At 43.9% G+C, this 23,343-nt stretch overlaps 1 protein-coding gene across 3 annotated transcripts; it reads right to left on the reverse strand.

The window, feature by feature from the left end:
• Positions 1-489: 489 nt before the first annotated feature.
• LOC112986806 (potassium voltage-gated channel subfamily A member 6-like) lies at positions 490-23,116 on the reverse strand. 3 transcript variants are annotated; one of them, XM_064517663.1, is made up of 4 exons: positions 16,547-23,116; positions 16,148-16,234; positions 10,390-10,605; positions 490-2,819 (listed from the first exon to the last, which is right to left on the reverse strand). In XM_064517663.1, exon 1 carries the CDS (start codon positions 22,684-22,686, stop codon positions 21,130-21,132), a length of 1,557 nt encoding a protein of 518 aa, XP_064373733.1. In that variant the 5' UTR covers positions 22,687-23,116; the 3' UTR covers positions 490-2,819; positions 10,390-10,605; positions 16,148-16,234; positions 16,547-21,129. The 3 variants fall into 3 exon arrangements, with proteins under 3 accessions (XP_064373733.1, XP_064373738.1, XP_064373746.1); XM_064517668.1 differs by having other exon boundaries at positions 10,390-10,608; XM_064517676.1 differs by lacking the exon at positions 10,390-10,605.
• Between the last annotated feature and the right edge of the window lie 227 nt (positions 23,117-23,343).

Raw genomic sequence — 23,343 nt, forward strand, 5'->3', positions numbered from 1 at the left:
CAAGACCCAGACAGAGTGAGACATTGAATAGAAAAGGAGAAATTCCTTTAAAATGCACCCATCCTTTGGTAGTTGTAGAACCATGAGGTGAGAAGGGTAGGAAAACATGTTATAGCAGAAGGTGTGATCTGATACCTTCCCTTTCTCCCCTCCTTTCCCCATCACTACACTGATTTCTAGCCAAGATATCACTGCGGTTTGATATAAGTTCGAGCGGCCTTGGGCTGTCCTGTCACAGAACAAAGTCCCTGTAGGACTAGGAGGAGGAAGTGTCTAGTTACCTTCGCCTCTTTCCTTGTGGTAGGTGTTCAGCACAGTACTGCAGCAATAACCTCTGAAGAAGAAAAAATGCTCTCCTGCAAGTGGCTCTGAACTATCCTAAGAAAGTTGCAGAGTTGCATTAATTCCAGGTCAAATATTTCATATGAACATAATTAAGTCCAAGAGTGCAACCAGTCTTTTGACAAAGGAAAAAAAAACACATCACACTTCAAAAAATGTTGGTTTTATTCATATGTCTGGCCTACTTAACAGTGGACCACACTAGTACGAACAACCACAAATAACTAGTTACACGGGTTCTTCAGGGTCTGCCCTGTGCAAAGTTCTGTTTGAGTCAAGCATGTATTATGGTATCACCAATAGGGACAATTACTGCTGTTCAAAGCTCAGCTGAGTCCCATCTCCTTGGTCGACTAGCTCAAAATGCTCTTCTCCCACTACATGTGGAATTCTCTATAAAAACTCACATTCCCAAAGTTTTAATCCAGAATACAGCCTGAAATGTTGTGTTTTCAATGGTCCATGTACAAATCCTGTTTACCTCACATACTGTATTTGAAATGCTTTCACTTTTCAAGGCAACAAATAAACAAACAAACAAAAAAAAACCCTGCCACCCACAATTTCTCAGAAATGTTGGGCCAGACTTGTGGAAATTAGCCTATCACTAATGAGGGAGTTGGAATTAGTTATATCATCACACGATCTGGCCTGGAAATCGCAACTGCTTTCTGTGAAACAATGCATACAAGCAAAGTTTCACCCCAAGCAAAGTTTCACCTCAAAAGCAAAGGGCTCTTGTAACTAACATCCCTGCTGTTTGTACTGGCACACAGCACAGCCTGACCTGTGTCTCCTGTGTCTGAAGAGTACCCATAGACTGCTGCATCATTTTCGCGCCTTTCTAAAGGCAGCCTGGGCTTAGGCTGGCTCTGAATATTACCCACCCTTGCAAAAAGGGTCTGCGATAGCTCTGACTGCCCCGTGTCAGCCACATGGCCTTGCCACACAGATCAAGGACACAGAGTCAGGAAGACTCAGATCACGAGAGGATCACACCCTCAGCCAGCAGCTGTGGGGAAGTATTACAGCCCTAGACTCTTACAGGCGCCAAGAGCTGTCACATTAAAGTAAGCCACGTTCTGTCTCTTTTCCCCCACTTATCAACAGTGATGATTGCTAGACAGGCTAAAACTCCCTCATGAAAATGTAGAGGGTCTTATTGATAAAGAGTCCTAGGGGAATTGGATGGCCAGAATCCATCAGAGTACCCATTGAAGATCCCAGTCATAATGCCCAGAATCCCCTTTACTCAACTATTCCCCCTAGTCTCTCCCCTCCTACAATAAGTACTCCCTTATCCACTCCCACTCACCTATGTGGAGAGCTGACAACACATTCAGTGTAGATCCACCTTTGGTCATTAACCTTTGGATGCACAGGTGACTTCTGCCACTGCCAAAGGAAGGGGATTCCAGGCCAGAGGATCAGTCCCTACCCCTCACCGTTCAGTAATAACTGGGTTTTCTATCAGATTCAGCACAGCACAGCACGGACTCATGGAGCTCAAAGAGCGGTAAAGGTTTCTATCACAATGAGAGGAGACTTCAGAGCATTTCCCATGAATGCTGCATATAATTATATTACACTTTCAGAACTATCTGGCTAATGTGCCTTCTAAATCACACAAAAGGCAATGAATAGTGCTATTTCAGTGAAACTCTGCAGCTACTGAAACTAAGTTGCTCTATCTCCTTTAAAACAGGCAATGGACTCACACATTCACAAGAATTAGCTATACATACACTAAAGCAACACACTTCATAGGGAAAAGAGAAATACCTCTAGTTTGGGCCCGTCCCTTAGATATTACACATATTAAGCATGAATTTATTAAGCATGAAGTTATTACTTGTAGCGTTCTGTTAAACTCCTACCATTTATCTGAGTTATGAAAACATAGTTTATAAAAGCACAGTAATCCAGAGCAGAGAGACAGGAAGATAGATGGACAGACTCTGGCCAATTGTTCAGTTCTCTAGAGAAAGTCATTTGCTCTTCTAAGGCCTGACTTTATGCATTTGCCAGGCCGGGATCTTCCACTTGAAAAAAAATTTAAAATAGGTGCCACTAACAACATCTTTTGGAGGTGCCCTGTGTTCATTTGCAGCCTCCCATAGGACTCCAAGCTTGTCTGGAGCTTTTGATGAACGGCTCTAAATTGCTGCTATTTAACCACTGGAAACTATTTAGTTTGATTTTCTCAGACATCATATACACCTGAATCTTGTAAGGGATTCTCCTTCCCTCCTCCCTCCAATCCTTGTTCACATCTAGTTTGAGTTTCCTGGAACTAAGAGTGTTAACCCATTTAAAAACAGCAACAAGAAAACCACTGAGCAAGGAAAACAGTTTCCTGACCATAACTGCTGCATTCCCCGCACAGAGGGAAACTTCAACAACTCTACAATGAGAAGATGCAACAATGTCTTTTGCAGCATGCCAACATGACAGCCTTGAAGCATCCAGGGTCCAGCCTAGGGAGAAAAACAAAACAAAACAAAACAGTGGTACATATTTAAAAAAATACCCAAGAAAAATGTCTTATTTTGCATGGACCACAGATGAGACCAGACATGTCAGCCTAATGAGAATGTTTGAAAAGCATGGATTTGGGATATCTTGTTAATAACCACAGCTGAATACATTGGAAAGTGCTACCTTTCTTTGTTCACCTTGACACCTAATGGATTTTGTTCGGGAGGATGGGGAAAGATCTTCCTGTATAGCTGCTGAGAATTATACATGCCTCCTCTTGTGAGAGATGAATTATATACGTCTGAAGGCTACACAGTATAGTAGGATGCTTTTGAGTGTTGTGCAGGTCCAAGGAAGAAGACCCAAATCTGACCATTGCCATAACTGGGAGTTTACTACTTATCCATAGCTATTTTCTTGGTGTCTGAATTTAAGCCCTCTTAAGGCAGCTTTAATTCTGAAGAAAAAAAGAGCAATGCAATTGCAAAGTGACCAACTCTATTTCTAATGAGAGGATGAAGCTACAAAATCCTTCCAGTGTTTTGCTATAACAAAGGAAAACAAAGGCAACAGGAATGTAAAATCAGCTGAGGTTACAGTTCAAGTGAAAAGATGCAGTATTGTCTCCATGAGATTGGTAGATTTAGCCTAACTGAGTGAATAAAAATATTCAGGACAAGTCCCCTTGCTCTATCTTCCTTCCACCAGTTAAATTCCCAGTTTAACCCCATGCAGCGCCAACAGTATGTAACTGATACTTCTCTCCATGGGAGCCGTGTGGAATTCCCATGAGGAATCTCAACCTTCAAGCAAATGTTCTGTTTAATTCTGACATTAACAGTTACAAGAACAGCGTTGGATTCAATGTCCTTTTATGAGTTCCAAGACTATATTGACCTGCTCCAGAAAATAGTTCACGTAGCCAAGTCCCACTTCCATTCCCTTTTACATGTCTAAATCCAACATAGCTAGCCCAAGCACTTGTGCTCAGCCACCATCGAACCCTGGAGACACTCAAAAGGTTGAATATACTGAATTCCTCTGCAGTTCTATGGCAAATGATAGTGCCACTCAGATTGTCTTATGTTTCAGGCCTCCCCAGAACATACCAGTAATCTCTAGCTCGCTATGTGTATTGCTTAAAACTTTCAGCAGGAGGTACAGCTCTGAGCATGCCTGGAAGGCCTGCTGCACACCTAACTTGCTGGCCACTGCTACTGTCTTTCAAATCACATCAGAAGAAAAAGTCTGTGGGGGCCAGTTGCCTCCTTTTACAAAACACCTCAGAGGTGAGAGCATTCATCCAGGACATTGGATACCTTGTTTCTGCTGTCTTGTATTGCAAGAGAGCTACAAAACTCCAGGCATTAGCAATTTGGGCACAAGGAGCTCTCAGAGCTTTTCTTTGCTAAGTGCTACAATTTCAAGATCTACTGGCAGAATGATTAAAATAAGTCAGAGTCTCCAGGCTGGTGGCAGAAAAACTCACTGGGGAAAGGAAAAAGGACTTGCATGAGGACTAGAAGAAAGTAAATGTTACTCCAATCTTCAAAAAAGGGCAAGAAGGAGGACCCAGGGAACTACAGGCTAGTCAGCTTCACCTCGATCCCTGGAAAAGTGATGGAGCAACTCATCCTGGGTACCATTTCCAAGCATATGAAGGACAGGAAGGTGATCAGGAGTAGTCAGCATGGATTCACAAAGGGGAAATTGTGCCTAACCAACCCAGTAGCCTTCTATGGTGGAATGACTGCCTGGGTAGATGAGAGGAGAGCAATGGATGTGGTCAAGCTTGACTTCAGGAAGGCTTTTGACACTGTCTCCCATAACATCCTCACAGGCAAGCTGATGAAGTACGGGCTAGATGAAGACAGTGGGGTGGACTGAAAACTGGCTGAATGGCAGAGCTCAGAGGGTTGTGATCAGAGGTGTAAAGTCTAGCTGGAGGCCTGTAGCTAGTGGCATCCCCCAGGGGTCAATACTGGGTCCAGTACTGTTCAACTTACTCATCAGTGACCTGGAGGAAGGGACAGAGTGCACCCTCAGCAAATTTGCTGACAACACAAAACTGAGAGGAGTGGCTGATACACCAGAGGGCTGGTGTATCAGAGGGACCTCGACGGGCTGGAGAGATGGGCAGAGGAGAACCTCATGAAGTTCAGCAAAGGCAAGTGCCAAGTCCTTCACCTAGGAAGGAATAACCCCATGCACCAGTAGAGGCTGGCGACTGGCCTGCTGGAAAGCAGCCCTGCAGAGAAGGACCTGGGAGTCCTGGTGGACAAGTTGACCATGAGTCAGCAATGTGCCTTTGTGGCAAAGAAGGTCAAAGGTATCTTGGGGTGCATTAGGAAGAGCGTTGCCAGAAGGTTGAGGGAGGTGATCCTGCCCCTCTGCTCAGCCCTGGTGAGGCTGCATCTGGAGTACTGTGTCCAGTTCTGGGCTCCCCAATACAAGAGAGACGTGGAGCTACTGGAGCCAGTCCAGCAGAGGGCTACAAAGATGATTACGGGACTGGAGCTTCTGTCGTATGAGGAAAGGCTGAGAGAGATGGGACTCTTCAGCCTGGAGAAGAGAAGACTCGGGGGGGGGGGGGGGAAGGAAATCTTATCAATGCAGGTAAGTATTTGAAGGCGGGGTGTAAAGAGGATGGGGCCAGACTCTTTTCAGTGGTGCCCAGCAATAGGACAAGAAGCAACAGGCACAAACTGAAACACAGGCAGCTCCATATGAACATGAGGAAAAACTTCTTTACTGTGAGGGTGACTGAGCACAGGAACGGGTTGCTCAGAGAGGCTGTAGAGTCTCCATCCTTGGAGGTATTCAACAGTTGTCTGGACAGGGTCCTGGGCAGTGTACTGTAGGTGACCCTGCTTGAGCAGGGAGCTTGGACAAGATGATCTCCAAAGCTCCCTTCCAACCTCAACCGTTCTGTGATTCTATCATTCTGTGAGAAAGTGGCAAAGAGTGGGAGGTCGCATTCCCTGCTCCAAGGACTGCTCCAGAGTCATACTTCCTCTTCTGCATTATTAATCTTTTTTCCCATGAAACTTTAGCAGCTAAGAGAACATCCTTCTGCACCCCTAAACCAGCCCTCTCTGTCGTGTAGGTCCTCTTCTCTGCACGAAAAGAAGGTACCCTCTCTCTCTTGTCTGGAATGAGGTGATCCTTGCTCTGCTTGGAAAAAAGGGCCATGTTTCTGTCATCTGCCTTGCGAGTCCTGCATGGAAGACATACTTCTGCACAGCCAGGATATAAAGCGTAGCAAAAACCATGCCTCACACACCTCAGCACTGACTACTCTAGAAAGCTCTGCAGCAGCAAAGTAAACTGCTTAAAAACCATAAATGTTGACACAGACGGCTGTCCTCATGCAAATAGAGCCTATATAACCAAGTTCACCTCTGCCACAAGCTGCCTACAGCCTACTTAAATGCATGTCATGTATCCGAGTTTTCTGCTAAATACCTCCATGGCCCACAGGATGGCACTGTCCCACCCCATAAACTCGTCCCTGAGTATTGGTGGAATTTCCCAACTGCAACAGTCAGTATAAGGCAAACTTTGTCATATCACAGATTTTCCTCTGAATTTCCAGGTTTTCCAAAATTCAGCTTTATTCTACAAATTCTTCCATACAGACCCACCTGCTAAGCCTCCATGTCTTTACTCAGAAAAATCACCAGCTGCTTTCTGTTGGCATTTTTTTGTATAAATAACAGTACACTTTACCCCAAAAGCGTTAATTAGCCTAGTAACTCCTCAGCAGCCTCCAAAACAACTACTACTTTTTGCTGCTGAGAAATTGTATTTGGTAAGTCTGAAACTAGTTAATAGTTATGGCTTACAACATGCTTTATATGTCCACTGTACTGTACAAGCCAAATTCAGTTAACAGTCTTGCTAATTACCACATCATTTCCATTCTACTTAAGATCACCACAAAAAATTTGGGGCACATAAAGCCTACAGCTATCAAGCCTGGGTTGAAGGGGACTCTAGGCTTTACATGAGCATGTAAGGACACACTAGGCACACACGCTTTGGCTCAGCTGACACAGCATCCACAAAGTGAAATGATCCACTCCCATTTAGAGCTCAAAGGTGGAGCCAACCCACAGACATTTAAATTTGGACTTTGCACCAGATTTCAAGACCTTCTCAAATGTTTGAGGATCAGAGATGTGGGGCTTAGATTTCTCCCCTAATTCACAAAACATCCCTTAAAGAAAATATTCCTGAACTACTGCAGATTCAATGACATTTAAACTAAAATTGAACAAGATATGCCTATCCCCACTAAAATCTTTAAAAAGGATCATTTGAATCAATTATTTCAGCTTAAAAAAGTGGAGAAGATGAAGTAACTTGAGTTTTACCTGGATTGGCAACTTGAGTCTACCCTTCCTTAAAACCTTTAACTTCAACTGCTAGCCCCTATTAAAGCTGTATCTGTTTTATCTTCGTTACTGTTTTAAATGCTTTTTTGCAGTATGACTATGCCTAGGGAACCAGCACACAAAACCATGACAAAATAGTAGAACTGGCTCTATGGCAAAGGCAAAGACAACAGTTGCTAAGGGAAACAGACTACTGGGGACAGCAAAATAGCCATAGTCCTGCTGTCTGCTTTGCTTATAACAGAGCCCTGGGAAGCCAGGCTCGTGGCTGCTGATGAGAAGGGTGGAAAGGAGCATGGGGAAGAGGAAACAGCTGCGATGGTTGTGGCAGCAGTAGTACCAGTCACTGCTCCTTACCTCTCCCCTCCTCCTAAGCAACTGCAAGCAAGGCTCTCCAGGGCCCCTCTGGCTCAGCTCTTCTTTCTTTCTCACTTTTTCTCCCAAAAGCTTAACTCTGGTTCCATATATGCAGCAATATTCAATTTGGCTCCACAGCTGGGACACATCAGGTTGGCACAGTAAAACATTTATACACTGAAAACAACCACATTAACTCATAGGAAAGTTGCCATGCCTTGATGAAGTCATGGAATCGAAAGAAAGCACCTTTAAGGAAGGCATTGATGTAGTAGACTCCACCTGTGGAAGTGTAGATGGAAGTAGGATGCTGCAGGCTGTAAAAGCCATACACTCAAGGGATTGCCAGAGCAACACTCACTTGGAGATGAGGAGTGTGATCAAAAAGAGCAATAAGAAGATAAATAGCAAGTTTATTTAGAGCTCACCAGCCCCAAAGAAGTGGGTGATTTTGGATCAAAGGAAACTTTTCTCCTGTTGCTCTTTCACTGTCAAGTAACAACCCAGCTCAGAGCAAGAGGTTTCTGTTTCACTACAGTCAATAGAAATATTCCCACTGAACAGAGTGGAAGTGGTGCAGTTAGGCTTTAACATGATTTTTTTTTATTTTAAAACACATCTTTTACAAATCCTCTCCAGACTCCTGGGGATGAGGTTTATGATGAGTGAATTTTTTTGCATGTCTGGCTGGTTAACTTATCTACACTCACACCATAGCTGCCTGATAACCCTGTAGCCAGGTTTATGAATGAGAAGCATGGAAAGGGGCATGTGGGTGCAGGGAAATACCAGATGTGGAAATGAGGATGTCCCTTACAGAAATTGCATGTGAAAGTCAGAACCCAGCCTATAGAGAGACTGACTGAACATCCCATGGTAACCAGTTGTCAGAGCAGCGAACCTAAGTCCTGCCTTCCAGCCCAGCCTCACACTTCTCTGCTTGTGATTCACTATAGCAAAAACGTAGTTTGAATTATCTGGAGAAAAATGAGCTTACACACCCATTGTTCCTATAGATCCTTTTCAGTGATAAACAACCAAGTGCATGCTGAGGAGAGAAAGAAATTGTTTCCATTCTACAGTTGGGAAAACTGAGGCATGAAGAAATGAGGAGAAATGAGTAAGTCCAGTGGTCAGACCCACAGTATCTCACAAAATACTTGTGATCCTCCATCTACCCACAGACTGATATCGCCTGATAGTACATACTCAAACACATCCAAAAGGGAACTTAGTAACGCTTCAGGACACAAAATTTCAAGACAGCAGGTCTCATTTCCCTACTGTTCGTAAAACTGATCAGTTGAAAAACTAGAGATTTCATAAACTACATTGTACCACCCTGTGGAGTTGGCATCAGAAAAAATACACTGATGGACTAATATCAGCTGAGAATCTGGCTCCACTTTCCTGAAACCAATTGTCTGCTCTTGATGGATCACGATGGGCACAAAGATCTGCCACTGATGTACGCCAGAAATACCTTCGGACCATATTGCAATCTAAGGGATTTAAAAAAAAAGAAAAGAAAAAAACCTGCATACATTTACTTCTTCTGGACTACCTGTGAAGGGTTAATCTCAGTTTCTTATCTCCATGGTATATTCAACTGGCTTTCAATTTACCTTGCAATAAGTCAGCTTTTGTCCGCCTGAAATATTTTGCAGGCCTTTAAATGTACAGGAGCCCGCAAGGGAACAGAAAGTCACAGATAAGGAGGGCTGGCTTGAATATTTTGTGCCTGAGCCTGAAAAACAGAAATCAGATCAGCATGTCCAAAGCACTGGCCCATAGCCAACATAAAGCTAGGACTGGTTAGCATTTGGCTACTCCACTGGTCTCACGCACAGGGCCAAATGTTTCTCTGTGTTTGTTTGATCTTCACTGTCCATATGTTAATTATTACTGTTAAGTCAGTAATAAAGACAGTACCTTAGGGAGTAGGGGTCCTCAGCTGTGTCTTACATTATAGAGGTATAAGGTAAGAGCTGGCTGGAGCTTACTCAAAAAGATCTTACTGTCTAAATGGTTTGGGGAAAAGGAGCAACTAAATGCAGTAGTATTGTCCCACTTTATAGCTGTGACACTCAAAAATGTGGGACTTTCAAAGGTCATGTGATAGACCTGGCAACTCTACCCATGGCTCAAAGTCAAGTACAAGACTTTCTTATGTGGTCTCTTACCTTAATGAAAAACCTTACACTAAACCTATTGATGCAACTTCCTAATTAGCAAAAAAAGGGACAGAGGTGTGTCAGTATTTTTTCTGCCGCTTAAGGTATATGACTGGGGGAAGCAAAACGAAGAGAAAAGCTGCATCGGTCTCCAAAACCCACCACATCTACATCACAACTGCAGCTGGGTTGATCAGTATGTATTCAGGCATCTTCTGTGGAAACGTCAACTAATGGTTGCTATGAGAAGAAGAGCTCACTACTCATCTTCTCTGAAATCCACTTATCTAAGTGTTATTGGGACTGCAGAAACCTGCCCAGATTTTTTTGTAAAGACCTAAAGAAAAAACTTACAAGGTAAATAAAGAGGCAAGCTGAAGCACCCTGCAGATAGCACCTTCCCCTGATGCCATTCTTCCTCCCACTGCTGCCAAAAAAATTACCAGGATTGTATTCTGTTTTTTCTGGGGGGTTTTTTGTTTGGTTTTTTTTCCTATGGCATAAACATATGCCTAAAAAGATTCTAAAAGATTACCCGTTCAGTGGAAGCAGGGAGAGCTCAGAATTCATAACAATGATATGTTCCACTGAGTCACACTATGATGCAAAAACAGTCTGGACTCATTAAACAACCTTTTTACCTGTGCTTTTTTTACAGTTGCAGAAAAGAACAGTTGGCTTGCCTCAGCAACAGCACTGGAACATCCTTTTTGTCACTCCGAATACACATTCCAGTATACGTGTCATTTGGCCTGTCATTTCATTTGGTTTGGAGCATCCAAATATCATCTAATTGAATGGAAAGAAGTACTGGAGCTGACACTGGAGCCACACTGCTCCAATGGCTGCCACTATACCTGCTTGGAAAAAAAAAGATTAAAAAAAAAAAAGTCCTAAATCAAGGAGGATTTCAAAAAGAGCCCAACAAACAAAAACTCATTATACCTTTCATTATAGACCAAAGTAAAAAAGTCATAAATTCAAAATTTTGCATTTTATCTTGTTTTACACATATTCCTTAAAAATCATTTTAAAAAAACCAAAAAATCAAAACATTACGAAAACAATGATATATATTAAAGACTTTTCCAAATATTGGTTCTAAAAAGAATATCAAAATGAACCAAACTAAGCTGTTTCTGCAGACATTGCTGATTTTGAAGACAACGCATCCTTTGATGGAAATACAGCCTACAGAAATGTTTGCAGTCCACTGTAGAAAACTCTAATAGATGGTCAGATAACAGACTAATGGCTGAGCAGTAGTGAACACCCTCCACAGTGTTTTTGAAAGTCACTGTGCCATCTCCAAGGGCAGACTACAGAAATTTATTGCTTTGTAGTATCATTCATAAGCATGAAAACACATAGTCTACCCTATTAGGAGGAATGTACCTAACAATACTATCTCTGATGCATTAAAATTGCAGCATAACTCATATCTTGAGAAACATTTGTTAGATTTATCTAAAGAAAAAGAAGACTGATAAAGTAGATGTTCTAGCTTTGGCCATCTAATAACCACATCCAAAAAGGGTCTGGTAGGTGAATATATACTGATAATGAAGTGAGATTTAAATGCAGATCAGGTCATCCTTCCATCACTGACAGAGGAGCTTTTGCATGGAACTCCTTGCTGTTTAATGGCAGCACTACCCTTTAAAATATGAGCCTGCTGATGAGAATACACCTCTTGACTGAGGAACTTTTACAACAGAAGCGTGATGGAAAGGGCAAATAAGCAAGACATGGGTCTCAAATTCAGAGCATGCCAAAGAATAGTATGGGTAAATACTATTTAGTAGGATGCCTAAATAAATCAGACTAGCATAAAGAATTACCATAAATGCACCACCCATGCCTCCTATATATCCTCATGAATCAACATCATCTCTCTGCAGGATTTGCTCCTACGCTCCTGTAATCTGTGTTCCCTTGCAAAGTCAACACCTGCTTGCTAGCAGACACGGTTGCAAGGGTCAAGGAGATGAAGATTTCTTCTATAGTACCAAACCAGGAGTCATGGGTTTTGCTCATTCTGACTCCTGCTTCTCCACCACTCTCCATAGCTCTTCAAGCCTCATTCTGTCCCTACTGTAAAATTGGAACATAATAATGCTCCCTCACCACTGGAAAGTTACTTGAGCTCCAAAAAGCTGCATACAGTCTTAACCATACAAGCAGTTTGACCAGCTTTTTGCTCACTGTTTGCATAGTGCTGACTGCAGTAGGATCTTAACCATCAACATTTTGCTCTCCTCAAGACTGGGCCTTCTATATATCTGCAGTGCAACAACAGTAAATTAAGAAGTACATAAATATTTAATGACGGTGTCCGTTTCCATCAATGTCAAAGTGAGGTGAGCGCAGAAACAGAAACACTCAGTTCATGGTACAAAAAGCACCTTGTTGGCTGCCTCTATAACAGTTACAGGATAATTCCTTTTTAAGTTTGCTTACTGCCCTGGCTCAAGAAATGATGCCAATTTTAGAAAACACTTAGGACAAGGCCTTAAGACAACGTATACACATCTGGATTTGTGTGCACCATCCTGTTAATGCCATTAATCAAGTTCAGATGGTGTTCATATTCTTCTGCTTTCATAATGTGCAGGGTTATTGGTAAGTCTTTGTTTTGATTTTTCTTTTTTATCTAAGGGGGAAAAAATGAGGATCTATTTCAGAGTTTAAAAACAGAATATGCTGGCCGAAACAGAAACAAATCACATGATGGTTTCATAACAGAAGTGAACAAAGTGCAGCAATAAGCTAGAAGGCTCAAGGATGAAGTATAAGGAATAGATTCTTCTTGGTGCTTCCATGGCACACAGTTGTTTGGATGGGTGAAGGAGCTCCCACCTTGGTCAATCTCTGTTCCAGCTTCTGAGCTCAAAGGGATACTTTGTCACTTGCCTACAGGGTGAAATGAACTTAAATAGGGGAGAGATGAAACAGGTGGAGCCACAGCTTTATTTTCTCTCTGCCAGAACAGCGCCTAGAATAGGAAATTATTCTGCTAACCTCTTCAGGCCAGAATGACCATCATTATCACCTGCTCTGACCTTCAGTTCACAAAATATTGTTGAATGTTATTCACCACTGCTGATTTGTGCATCCAGACCAGAAATCCTGGTTGAGTTGCACAGAACTGACTCAAGGCTTTTCTGAAAAACAAGCAAAATTCACTATTAAAGTGACCCAGAGAGCTAACACTACTGAAGGACTAGTAGAGGCCCCAGAAAAGAGGAAAGTCAGCTTGCAGAGAAAGATCAATGGAAAGATGGAGGGGTCTTGGTAGGAAAGGGGCAGGTCCTGGGGAAAGACAGCAGAGGTTCCAGGTTGAGGGGAAAAGCAATAGACAGAGATTGGTGGGTTTTAGAGGGCAATATATAAGAAACATTTAAGGCATGGGCACTCTCTCTGCCTCCACACTAACTCTGAGATTGATCTAGCAACCCCTGCCCCATCCAACCCCACTCTTAGGACCTCTTTCTCTTCCCTCAGTCACATGGAGACTGAAAGTGCTCCTTCTGAGATTTTCAAGGATTGCATCTGCAACATTTATAGCTGCATGACTTCAGTGGCTCAGGATGTGACACTTGCACTCTGGCTGATCTTAGTACCACCAGTCTTTCTTGTTGTCTGTCTTCCCCAACTGACAAGCTTGCCAAAATTCTTGTCACAGTTTTAACCTTTTTTAACTGCTTAATATCATCCCACTTCTTTAAGTCCAGTGTTCAAACTCATCTAGTTCTATGTCCTAATCCACAGCCTTGATGACGATGCTTGGGTTGCATCATTGATAAATTTTGTAAGCTCAGCCATACTACTAATATTTTAAACAATTCCAGAATTAATCCTTAAGGAACTCCCTTAAGAAACTCACTCCAGTCTCCCACTGCTTATTTCAACAGCACTTATTGCTATTGTTCTTTCTTCTGATCTTGATTGACTCTATATGAATGAATGCTTGTGCTTTAGGAATGCAAAGGCCACACTGATCATAATCATGTGTTTCCCAAAGTTTTAAACTACCCTATAATATGCAATGTGATTCTACAGTCCTTCTATTAATACTCATCTGTCCCATCTCAACTGGTATTTTTCCACACAGCATTCTAATAGCTTTTACGTGAAGCTTTTTTGTCTAGTTTCAGGGAAGATGTCATTTAAATCAGAAGAGCTCGAGAAGGAAAGAAGTGGATCAGTATGTTTAATCTTTGTATTCCCTGAAAATGGAGACTCTAGAGCCAGGATATCTATAGCCAGCCTTCAGGACTGCAAAAATTTTCACAGATTTCAGTAACAGCAAAAAGTGTAGGTGCGGTAGAGTTTGTCTCCACGTCTATCTCTGCTACCCTTCTGTTACATTATTTCAAGACTTCCAATCATATTTCCTTAGCTTAAAAGCCTTCTTCTTGGAAATCATACCAAAGCAAGAGAAAGCTTGTGGAAATTAGAATGGGAAAGGGGACGAGAATCTAGGCCTGGTGTCTGCTCCATTCTACAATAAAAAAGAGGGGAGAATCTGGTGACCCCGTACACCCCTCCCAGCCTGAATTCTGCTCCAGCCAGGTCCATTTCTGTGATGTAAAGGGCACAAGACAGCCAAGCACGGCACAGCCGACAGGCACTTACTTTCCACTTATGGTACAGTGATGGCATGCCTTCCTGAGAGCACCGTAGCACATAAGCACACAAAAAGATTGTGATCCAGTTCTGCTTTCACCAGGGATAAATTTGGAGTCACTTCACTGACACCAGTATAGTTATTCCAGAATTACACCAGTGTAAAGGAGGGCAGCATCTGCTTCCTGAAAATGGATGCCATCAAGCTAATTGAAAACAACAGATGCATCAAGAAGCAGCAAGAGAGAGTAATGTTCCAGTTTTCCTGTAAAATGCCCTTTCATTTCTCTCCAGAGAATGTAAGAGAATAAACCAACCTGTACTCTAAAAGCTAAATCTTTTGTTGGTGTAAAATAGCAGACAGCCTTTTAAAAGAGTGGACTTGTACATATTTACACCACCTCAAGAGATCTATTCTAGATAGCCGCATTTACAGCCGTCTTCACATATATAGTGAGTCTACAGTAACTTTGGGCCTGATTCTCCTCTCTTAAACTAGAAGCAACAGCATTCATATCCTTGAGGATACATTGGTCTAACCTCAGGCAAAGATCAGAATCTGGATCCCCGTTTTCTTTAAACATACAATGGCTATAATACCAGTTAAGTAATTTGTAATTTATAGAACTTTTTGACTAATGGTGCTCCAAAGCTTTATACCACTGAGTAAATACCTTTATACCCATTTAGTGCAAGTAAAGCCAAAGATGGAATTGCTCAGCTTTCAATGATACTTTGTGCTAAGACAAAGTCTTCCTGTGAGTCTTGTCTTCTAATGGGTAGGCAACACAACATCAGTATTTAGGGTGACCATGAAAGTTGATAAGCAAACACTTTCCTCAAAGTTTTCCTCCTGCAAATCCTTTGCTTTCTTTCACTAAGAAAAAGGCATGCACTGGAAAGTTCAGTGTATTGCTTCTGCCCCTTTAAATCTGCACGGGAGACAACACGGAAATTTCCTGCAGTGAATGTTTATCAATGAATGCATGTACTTTAGGAATGCAAAACCCACACTGAACACGGTTATGTGTTTCCTAAAGCTGAAAACCACCCTACAATATTCAAGCCCTTGCGCCAGACAACAAGCCCCAGACAGGCTTCCCTGGAACAAGTGAAAACCCAGCCAGCCAAGCAAGGTGTACATCATTGGCATGCATACTAACAATATAAGCTACCCTGGAAATCAGTGTTACTGCAGTGCCTGTCTGTTTTCCCTCACCAATATTTTTCTATCTCCCTGACCAGGGTCTTGCCTTATTTGGTACTTGATCCTTCACATCACTGATCTCCGTGTAGTTAGCAAGCAATTTCATCACCAACTGTCTTGTGGCAGCTAAGGACACTTAGAATTTACTGTCAACTGTTCATTTTATCAGAGGATTAAGCCTTTACAACTTGCAAGTACCTGTTCCCCTCCTTAACTCTATGTATACAGCAGATGACTGCAAGTCAGGTATTCTACTATGTGCCTGCTAGTGAGTAAGGATACAAGTATCTTCAGAACAAGGTTTCTCTGAAGTGTGAGCTCCACAGAGTGAAGACAAAGAGCTCAGACTATGATCTCAGTTATAACAACGTAAAGAGAGATTTCTGTATTTGCATGGCTGCAACTGAGGGCAGAATCTCACTTAGTCTTCTCTACAAAGTCTTTTTAGTCTTCTCTGTGAATTGGTCTGCCGATTTCCAGTACTGCATAAATAAAGATGCTGATGCTCTTATTCTTGCCAATATAAACCTAAACAGAAACCTAACTCCATTCAGTAGACTTACTTGGACTCAACTCAGATGATAGCTTTTGGGAAAGCTGTGGTTAACTCTTGCTGTAATCTGTGGGTCTTTCTCTGATGTAAACAGGACCTGAAGAGAAAAACAAACAAAAATAAGCATTTTAACAAACAGTACATATGTTTTGACTTGATGCATATGACTGAAACTGGACTCCAGTATAAACCAACGTAGTTTTACTAAATGGAGTTCTGGCAATTTATATCAGCAGATGGAGAGGATCTGGTCCATACTGTATTTTTGTAATTTAAAATTATCTTTCTCTCCTTCTTCACCTAGAACCAAATTCTCCCTCCAGGCTGCAAATCTTAATTAGGAAATCCTTTCTCATTAATTGCAAGAAACCCTTAGTTGTTAGTTTTAAAAATGAAAAAGAAACCTTACCTACTTCTGCTACAACAGCAGATACTGAAGCTGTCTGTTCCTTTGCTTTGAGGGATGACATTGCTGTTTCCACCACAGTATGGAAGACACTTAAATCCTTATCCTGCCTCTTGCTGCCCTGAATTTCCTTTATACTCACTCTTCTTTATCTCCATAGCGGTATTTGTACACTGAATGGATGGGTCTCACAAAGAACATTAAGTCCAGTCACCTTCACCTCCACAGCTGATATGGCAGTGAAACTTTATTTGTGGAAGCTGGAGCAAAAGGAGTAGAACCAAACAGAATATTGCTCAAAAATCCCAAATTTCAACATTTTCCAAACAGGAACAGACTAGAAATTTCATCTTGGAGGTAAGTGCAAGAACCCATCAGTAACGTAGGCTTTGAAAGATTGCAAAAAACCTCTTCTTGCCTTTCACACTTACAGTCCTTTATGTGGGTGATGAGCTGTGGATAAAGAATTTGTCCTCAGTAAAATTCTTCTGTTCCTTCCTTCCCCACCTCCAGCAAGATGGTTTCTGTCCTGATTTGGTGCATAACATCCTGTGGGGAAATGATTTGGGGAACTGATGGTCACAGAACAACAACAAAGGGTTCAGGAAACAACTCTCTTCCACAGCAAGACTTTATTTCTTAACAAGAGTATTGAAAGAGGAGTTACTGTCTTTTGTGTGTGGGTTTTTTTTGTTTTTGTTTTTTTTTTAATTAGATGCTTTAGCTCATGTTCCTCATCACTGGGTACCCAGATGACTCCAAATTTGGAGGCCTGTTGTCCCCCCAACTCCTTGACTGTGAGTGCTCAGAAGTCCTTCACACAGTCTCCACCTCTCTTTATTTGTATATCTTTGCACAAAGTCCTTTCCCATCTCCTGGTTTGCATGTCTGTTTTCCAATGCTGCAATAGTCTGTCAGTCTTGAGCTGGATAGGGCAGTTGTACATGATATAAGGTGATGGGATCTTCTTCAGTAAGCAAAGAAAACAGCTATAATGATGGGGTACTCATATTGGAGGACTGAAAATACTCAGTGAGTGCTTTTGCTTGTAGCCTAAGTCACTGGGTAGAGAGAAACAGTCTGGGAGGTTGTTATGGAAACAAGTCCCAAGAGATGCCTACTTTGTTTCACAAAGATTTGCTCTGCCTTAAGAAGGAAACAGCTTTACAGATAGACAGTTTTGTATTTCAAACATCCAGAAGTGAGTGCTAAGAGGTGAGATTTGAGGTGAGATTTTTGAAAGCACCTGTGTGATTTAGGGACACCATTCCTATGTAAAGTCAATGACATGTGCTCCTAGATCACCTCAGCCATTTAAAAAAAAAAAAAATCTGAAGTCTCCTTAATAAAAATGCCAAATTCCAGAACTGCAGTAGTCCCCAGTATTATTGAAGCCCATGGGACGTCATTATCCTGCTTTTCGGGAGATTTCTAGAGAGGGATTTACATGTCTAAATGGAAGCCCCTAGGTTATCATTTCTGAGCTTTTGTTTGCTTTTTGTATTTCTCTTAGCTCTAACACAGAAAACCCAAGGAAAAAACTTTACTCCTGTTTTATACATCTTCATTTACACATTCTTTTCAGTACTGAAAAATGTGAACTGCAAAAACCGCACAAAGCTGCTTGTTTGCAATAAAGTTTCTTCACAATAGTATTGTGTGTGTGCGCATGGCTGTGTGTGGAGACTCTTAAAAGCCACAAACACTCCAGCTAGAACCTCACTGCTGAGAGCAAGGAATCTCCTTACGAGAGCACCTTTACAAGAGATGCTGTGATTATGCTACCGGTAATTTACCTCACATCTTTTTTTGTCGTTTGTCATGCTGGTCAGGAGAACAACCTTTTCTTTAGAAGGGAAGGATTCTGCCTGGAAGGCGTAATGGGGTCAGGCCCAGGAAAAAACAAGCACAGGAATTTGCTGACGTAGGTTCAGTGTGCCTCATGCCTCCCCTTGAACTTGTGCTTAACCTGAGTTTTTTATATCTTACTTTGGGAAAACTTTTATCAGCTGATATGCTCAGGAATAAAATAACCCAAACATGGGCATTCTGCTAGGAGATAGCAGGAGTCTTGATACACCCCTAGGAAAGCAATATCTTAAATAGTAGGTTCTTCTGCTAGAACCACATAAAATTTGAAGAAAAGTCAGTCTCTTGCACACAAAAAGATTTCATTACCATGAAGCTGAAACACAGCTAATAATAATAGCTTTTTACTGAGTGAACTGAGAGACCAAGACAAATTTTTGCACAAAATCACCAGAGATCCCACCTTGCAGATCCTTCCTGAGACCCACTGATTTACCAGGATTACTTACCCAGAGGTTAGTTACATGCTTTAAGGGATTCAGAATGAGTCTCAAGGTTTGGACCTTCCTAGACATTTGCCTCAGTCCCAGTGAACCAAAGAGGAATTAGGCCCTTATGTACCTCTGCAGAGATGGCCCTGGAAGTTACATTCTGCTGTCTTTATTCAGGCAAACTCCTGCCATCCCGCTCGCCTGCCATCCCAGACTGTCCTGCAGTAAGACAAGTGGCATTTTGCTACTGACTTCAGTGAGAGAGAAAACAAAGGTTTCAATATAACGGCTGTGCACTGACACCTAGGGAAATCCCCGTGCATCCAAAAGCCTTTGAGAAGACAAGGGGACTCTGGAGAAATGCAGCAGTTAGGATCTGCACAAACAACTTCTACCATGTGATCAGGGCCCAGATGAGGAGAGCCACAATAAAGGCACGCTAGGCTGGGAGCCAGATCTCAAGGCAACAAAAAACAAGCAGAGTAACAAATACGCAAATAGATCCCATCTCATAACCCTGCCAGTTCTGACTATATGAAAGGACATGCCTTTAGCATTCTTAGCCTTATGGTTGAAAACCATAATATATACATATACATAAAGCGCATTATATATATTCTGCATCTTGACATTGTCTGTTTTATGTATTACATGTGTCACATGCAATATGTAATACATTCTAATACACATAAACAGTACGATGCAAGGCATTAATGGCTGCCTTTGCTTTTATACACATGCACATGTGAATGAAGAATATACATTTAGATTTAGATAAAGAACACAAAAAGACATTTCCTTGCAGTAAAATTTACCAATGGAATCTGAAAGCATCCATTTCCCCTTCTTATCCACTGGCAGCATCTGAGACATTTTAAATTCAGGTATAAGGCAGAGCTGATTAAAGAATGAAATGATCTGCAAAGCAGAAGATGCATCTTAAGATGCATATCTGTGGCCCCTTGACAAGCCCCACACTTCAGGCCAAGGTATGCATTTTGCATTGCTAGCATAAGTTATTCTTATAAAGACCTAGTGCATGCAAAAGACATTGCTGTGCCTTTTGTCTAAGAAATATACAGAACTGGCTAGATCAAACAAAAGCATCTCATCAAGCCTAGCTCTTTTCTCCTCTCATTTGAAAGATCTGGGATATGCTGTTGGGCTTGTGCAGAGGGCTTTGGAAAGTTTGTTCAGTGCTGATCTACATCTCTAATGTTGACCTGCTTATCCTGGGGCAATTTATGCCTGCAGCCAGTTACACCAGTGCAAGTTAGCACAGGTGCAGCTGTCTGCGGTTGAGGTATTTCAGCAACAGAATTATACCAACATGCAAACTTCCCTCAGCTATACAAACCTTTTAGTAAAATCCCAGTGGAGTCAATTGCTCTCACATGTCTGAATACAGAACTGGATACTTGAAGCATAAAGTACATCTCATGAAACACTATTGTGTGGAGATAACAAATGATTTTTCTTGAAGGTATCTTGCATCAGAAGCCACTTACCACTATGAAGATTAACTTGATATTATAAAAACCAATCAACTTCAGGGCCCTGGCATAAATAAGACTGAAACAAGCTTAAAACACAGAGAATCATCACCAAGCCTGTTGATTTTTTAAGCCTGCTTTTGAAATACAATATCTGGTCATAAGCAACTAAGAGATTTTAGATCTATACACCTTTTTCAAAACATAAGCCCACAGGATTTTTAGCATGCAAAGGGTTGCAAAGGAAGAAGGCATCTGCCAACTTTCCCCTACAGCTGCAGAACTCACTGTGACGCTGGCTACAGCGTTTCCATCATTCCAAGGCAATGGCATGGCAGGCATGACTGATCCTGCAGCCAAGGGCACTGCGCTGGTACAGGAACTAAGGGCAGAGCTTGAGCCAGATGTTTGTAGCCCCTTTAACTGTTTATTCCGCGCCTAATCCTTCAGCTGAAGTTGTGGCAAGGGCTATTTCTTTGCCAGTGGACTAGAAAGGTTAGCCTCCAGAGTTAACATTGGATTAAAGCAGTCTTCAGAAAAAGAAACAGAAATCCATGAGAGAGTGGGGGATGACAGCTAGCACTCCACAGAATAAAGCAAGAACATTTCTGATGGCACAAGGTAATGAGAAACAGCAAGTCAGGACAGGAGAGCCCATTATCACAATCATTCTGTTTACAGTATCACAATTCACAGTCTGGCATGTAAATGCTGAATAGATCCAGCAGCTAGTGGGAAGACAGCTGTGCAGCAGCTTGCAGCTCTGTGTCTGGACCCAGGATAACAGAATTGATCACACCTCTGTCAGCATTTTCTTCTCTTTATAACCCTGGTTGCTGGGAGGAATGAAGTTGGAATATTTCATGGATTCCAGGTCTTCTGCTTCCAGGAATTCAGATTTGCTGAGAGACAGATTACTGTCCCCCTTCTTGGGCTCAGAGAAGGGGGACTGATGCTGGCCACAGGTGACATGGGTGTACTGGCACTGTTCTTCATGATCAGTCTCTCGGTGGTAGAAGTAGTTGAAGTTGGACACAATGACAGGGACAGGCAGGGCAATAGTGAGCACACCTGCGATGGCACACAAGGAGCCCACAATCTTGCCACCAATTGTCATGGGATACATGTCCCCATAGCCCACGGTGGTCATGGACACCACCGCCCACCAAAAAGCATCAGGGATGCTCGTAAACAGGGAGTCAGGGTCATCAGTCTCTGCAAAGTAGACAGCGCTGGAGAAGAGGATCACCCCAATGAAGAGGAAGAAGATGAGGAGGCCCAGCTCCCTCATGCTGGCCTGGAGAGTCTTCCCTAAGATCTGCAGACCCTTGGAGTGCCTGGAGAGCTTGAAGATCCTGAAGACCCTGACCAGACGGATGACCCTGAGGATAGCCAAGGACATGGCTTGCTGCTGGCCCCCGTTGTTGCTGCTGCTTCCGGGCTGCTGCTTCTGCTGCTGCTGTTGGGCCAGCTCAGTGCCCAGGGTGATGAAGTAGGGGATGATGGCCACAACGTCAATGATGTTCATGATGTTGCGGGAGAACTCGGGCTTGCTGGGGCAGGCGAAGAAGCGGACGAGGAGCTCAAAGGAGAACCAAATGATGCACAGGGTCTCAATGAGGAAGAAGGGGTCGGTGAAGAAGGGACCAGTGCCAGCAGCAGGGTGCAGGGGCGATGGGGTCCCACTCGGTGGTGGCAGCAGGAGCAGCATATCGTCACTGGGTGGTGCCGCCTCCCCAAAGCCAGGCTGGGCCCCCTTGGGTTCCTGGCGAAACTCAGGCAGGGTCTCCAGGCAGAAGATGACAATGGAAATGAGGATCACCAGCACAGAGACGATGGCAATGGCCCGGGCTGGCCCGGAGCTCTCAGGGTACTCAAAGAGCAGCCAGACCTGGCGCTGGAAGTGATGCTGCGGCAGGGGCTTCTCCTCCTCTTGGATGAAGCCCTCGTCCTCCCGGAAGGTCTCGATGGCCTCCTGGCCCAGCTGGTAGAAGCGGATCTCCTCAAGGAAGATGTCCAGGGGCACATGCACCGGCCGGCGGAGCCGTCCCCCGGACTGGTAGTAGTAGAGGATGGCATCGAAGCTGGGCCGATTCCGGTCGAAGAAGTACTCGTTGCGGAGCGGGTCGAAGTAGCGCACCCGACGGCTGGGGTCACCCAGCAGCGTGTCAGGGAAGATGGAGAGGGTCCGCAGCTGGGTCTCGAACCTCAGCCCCGAGATGTTGATCACCAGCCGCTCGCTGCTGCAGCAGCTGCCGCCCCTCCGCTCCTCGCCTGCCGTGTCCACCTCCCCCTCGCCGCCGCCGCCTGCCCGCGGGGCCGCCAGCGCCAGCGGCTCCTCCGCCCGCATGCCGGCCGGCGGGGGAGCCCGGCCCGGCGCGCCTCTGCCTCAGGAGGCGGCGGCGCCGTGCACGGCCATCCGACCGGCAGCCGCCGCCGAGCCGCCCCGCCTGTTGCGTCCGCGCCGGTCCGGCGGCTCCGCGCTGCTGCCAGCCCCAAGCGACTCCCGCTCGGCTCCGGCTTGCTCTGCCCCGCGCTGGGGCACTGCGCTGCTGCTCAGCCCGCCTGGCTCTGCCCTCCCAGCCGCGCACACACGCGCACACACACTCGAGAAAAGGGCGGGGGAGAGAGGGAGAGATACGAGCGCGCGCGCGCACACACGCGCACGCACACGGGTTCACACATAGACACCCTCAGCTACAGAGAAACACGCACCCACATACCGAGACACAGGCACACACACACACCTGCCGACATGCGGTGAGGCTGGTGTTCCCACCCTGCTCCGGCCTCCGGCGGGCTGCAGCTCGCCGGCCAGGAAGGAGCCTTGCAACAACTCGCCCAGGAGGCGGCACCCCTCCGGCCCTTCTCCCTCCACCATCCCTCCGTTTCAGTGAACCCTCGATAAGGGATTTCAAACGGCACCAGCTCCGATCAGTACTCACAGCTAAGATGTTGGACCCAGAATACCTCGCTGTTGTTCCTGTCCCTGCTGCGGGCTCTAGTT

Source organism: Dromaius novaehollandiae, chromosome 1 (assembly GCF_036370855.1).
Source record: "Dromaius novaehollandiae isolate bDroNov1 chromosome 1, bDroNov1.hap1, whole genome shotgun sequence".
Taxonomy (NCBI): Eukaryota; Metazoa; Chordata; class Aves; order Casuariiformes; family Dromaiidae; genus Dromaius; species Dromaius novaehollandiae.

Excerpts from the sequence above, each read along its gene's own strand:
- LOC112986806 (XM_064517676.1), bottom strand. The coding sequence starts at position 22,686 with ATGCGGGCGGAGGAGCCGCTGGCGCTGGCGGCCCCGCGGGCAGGCGGC.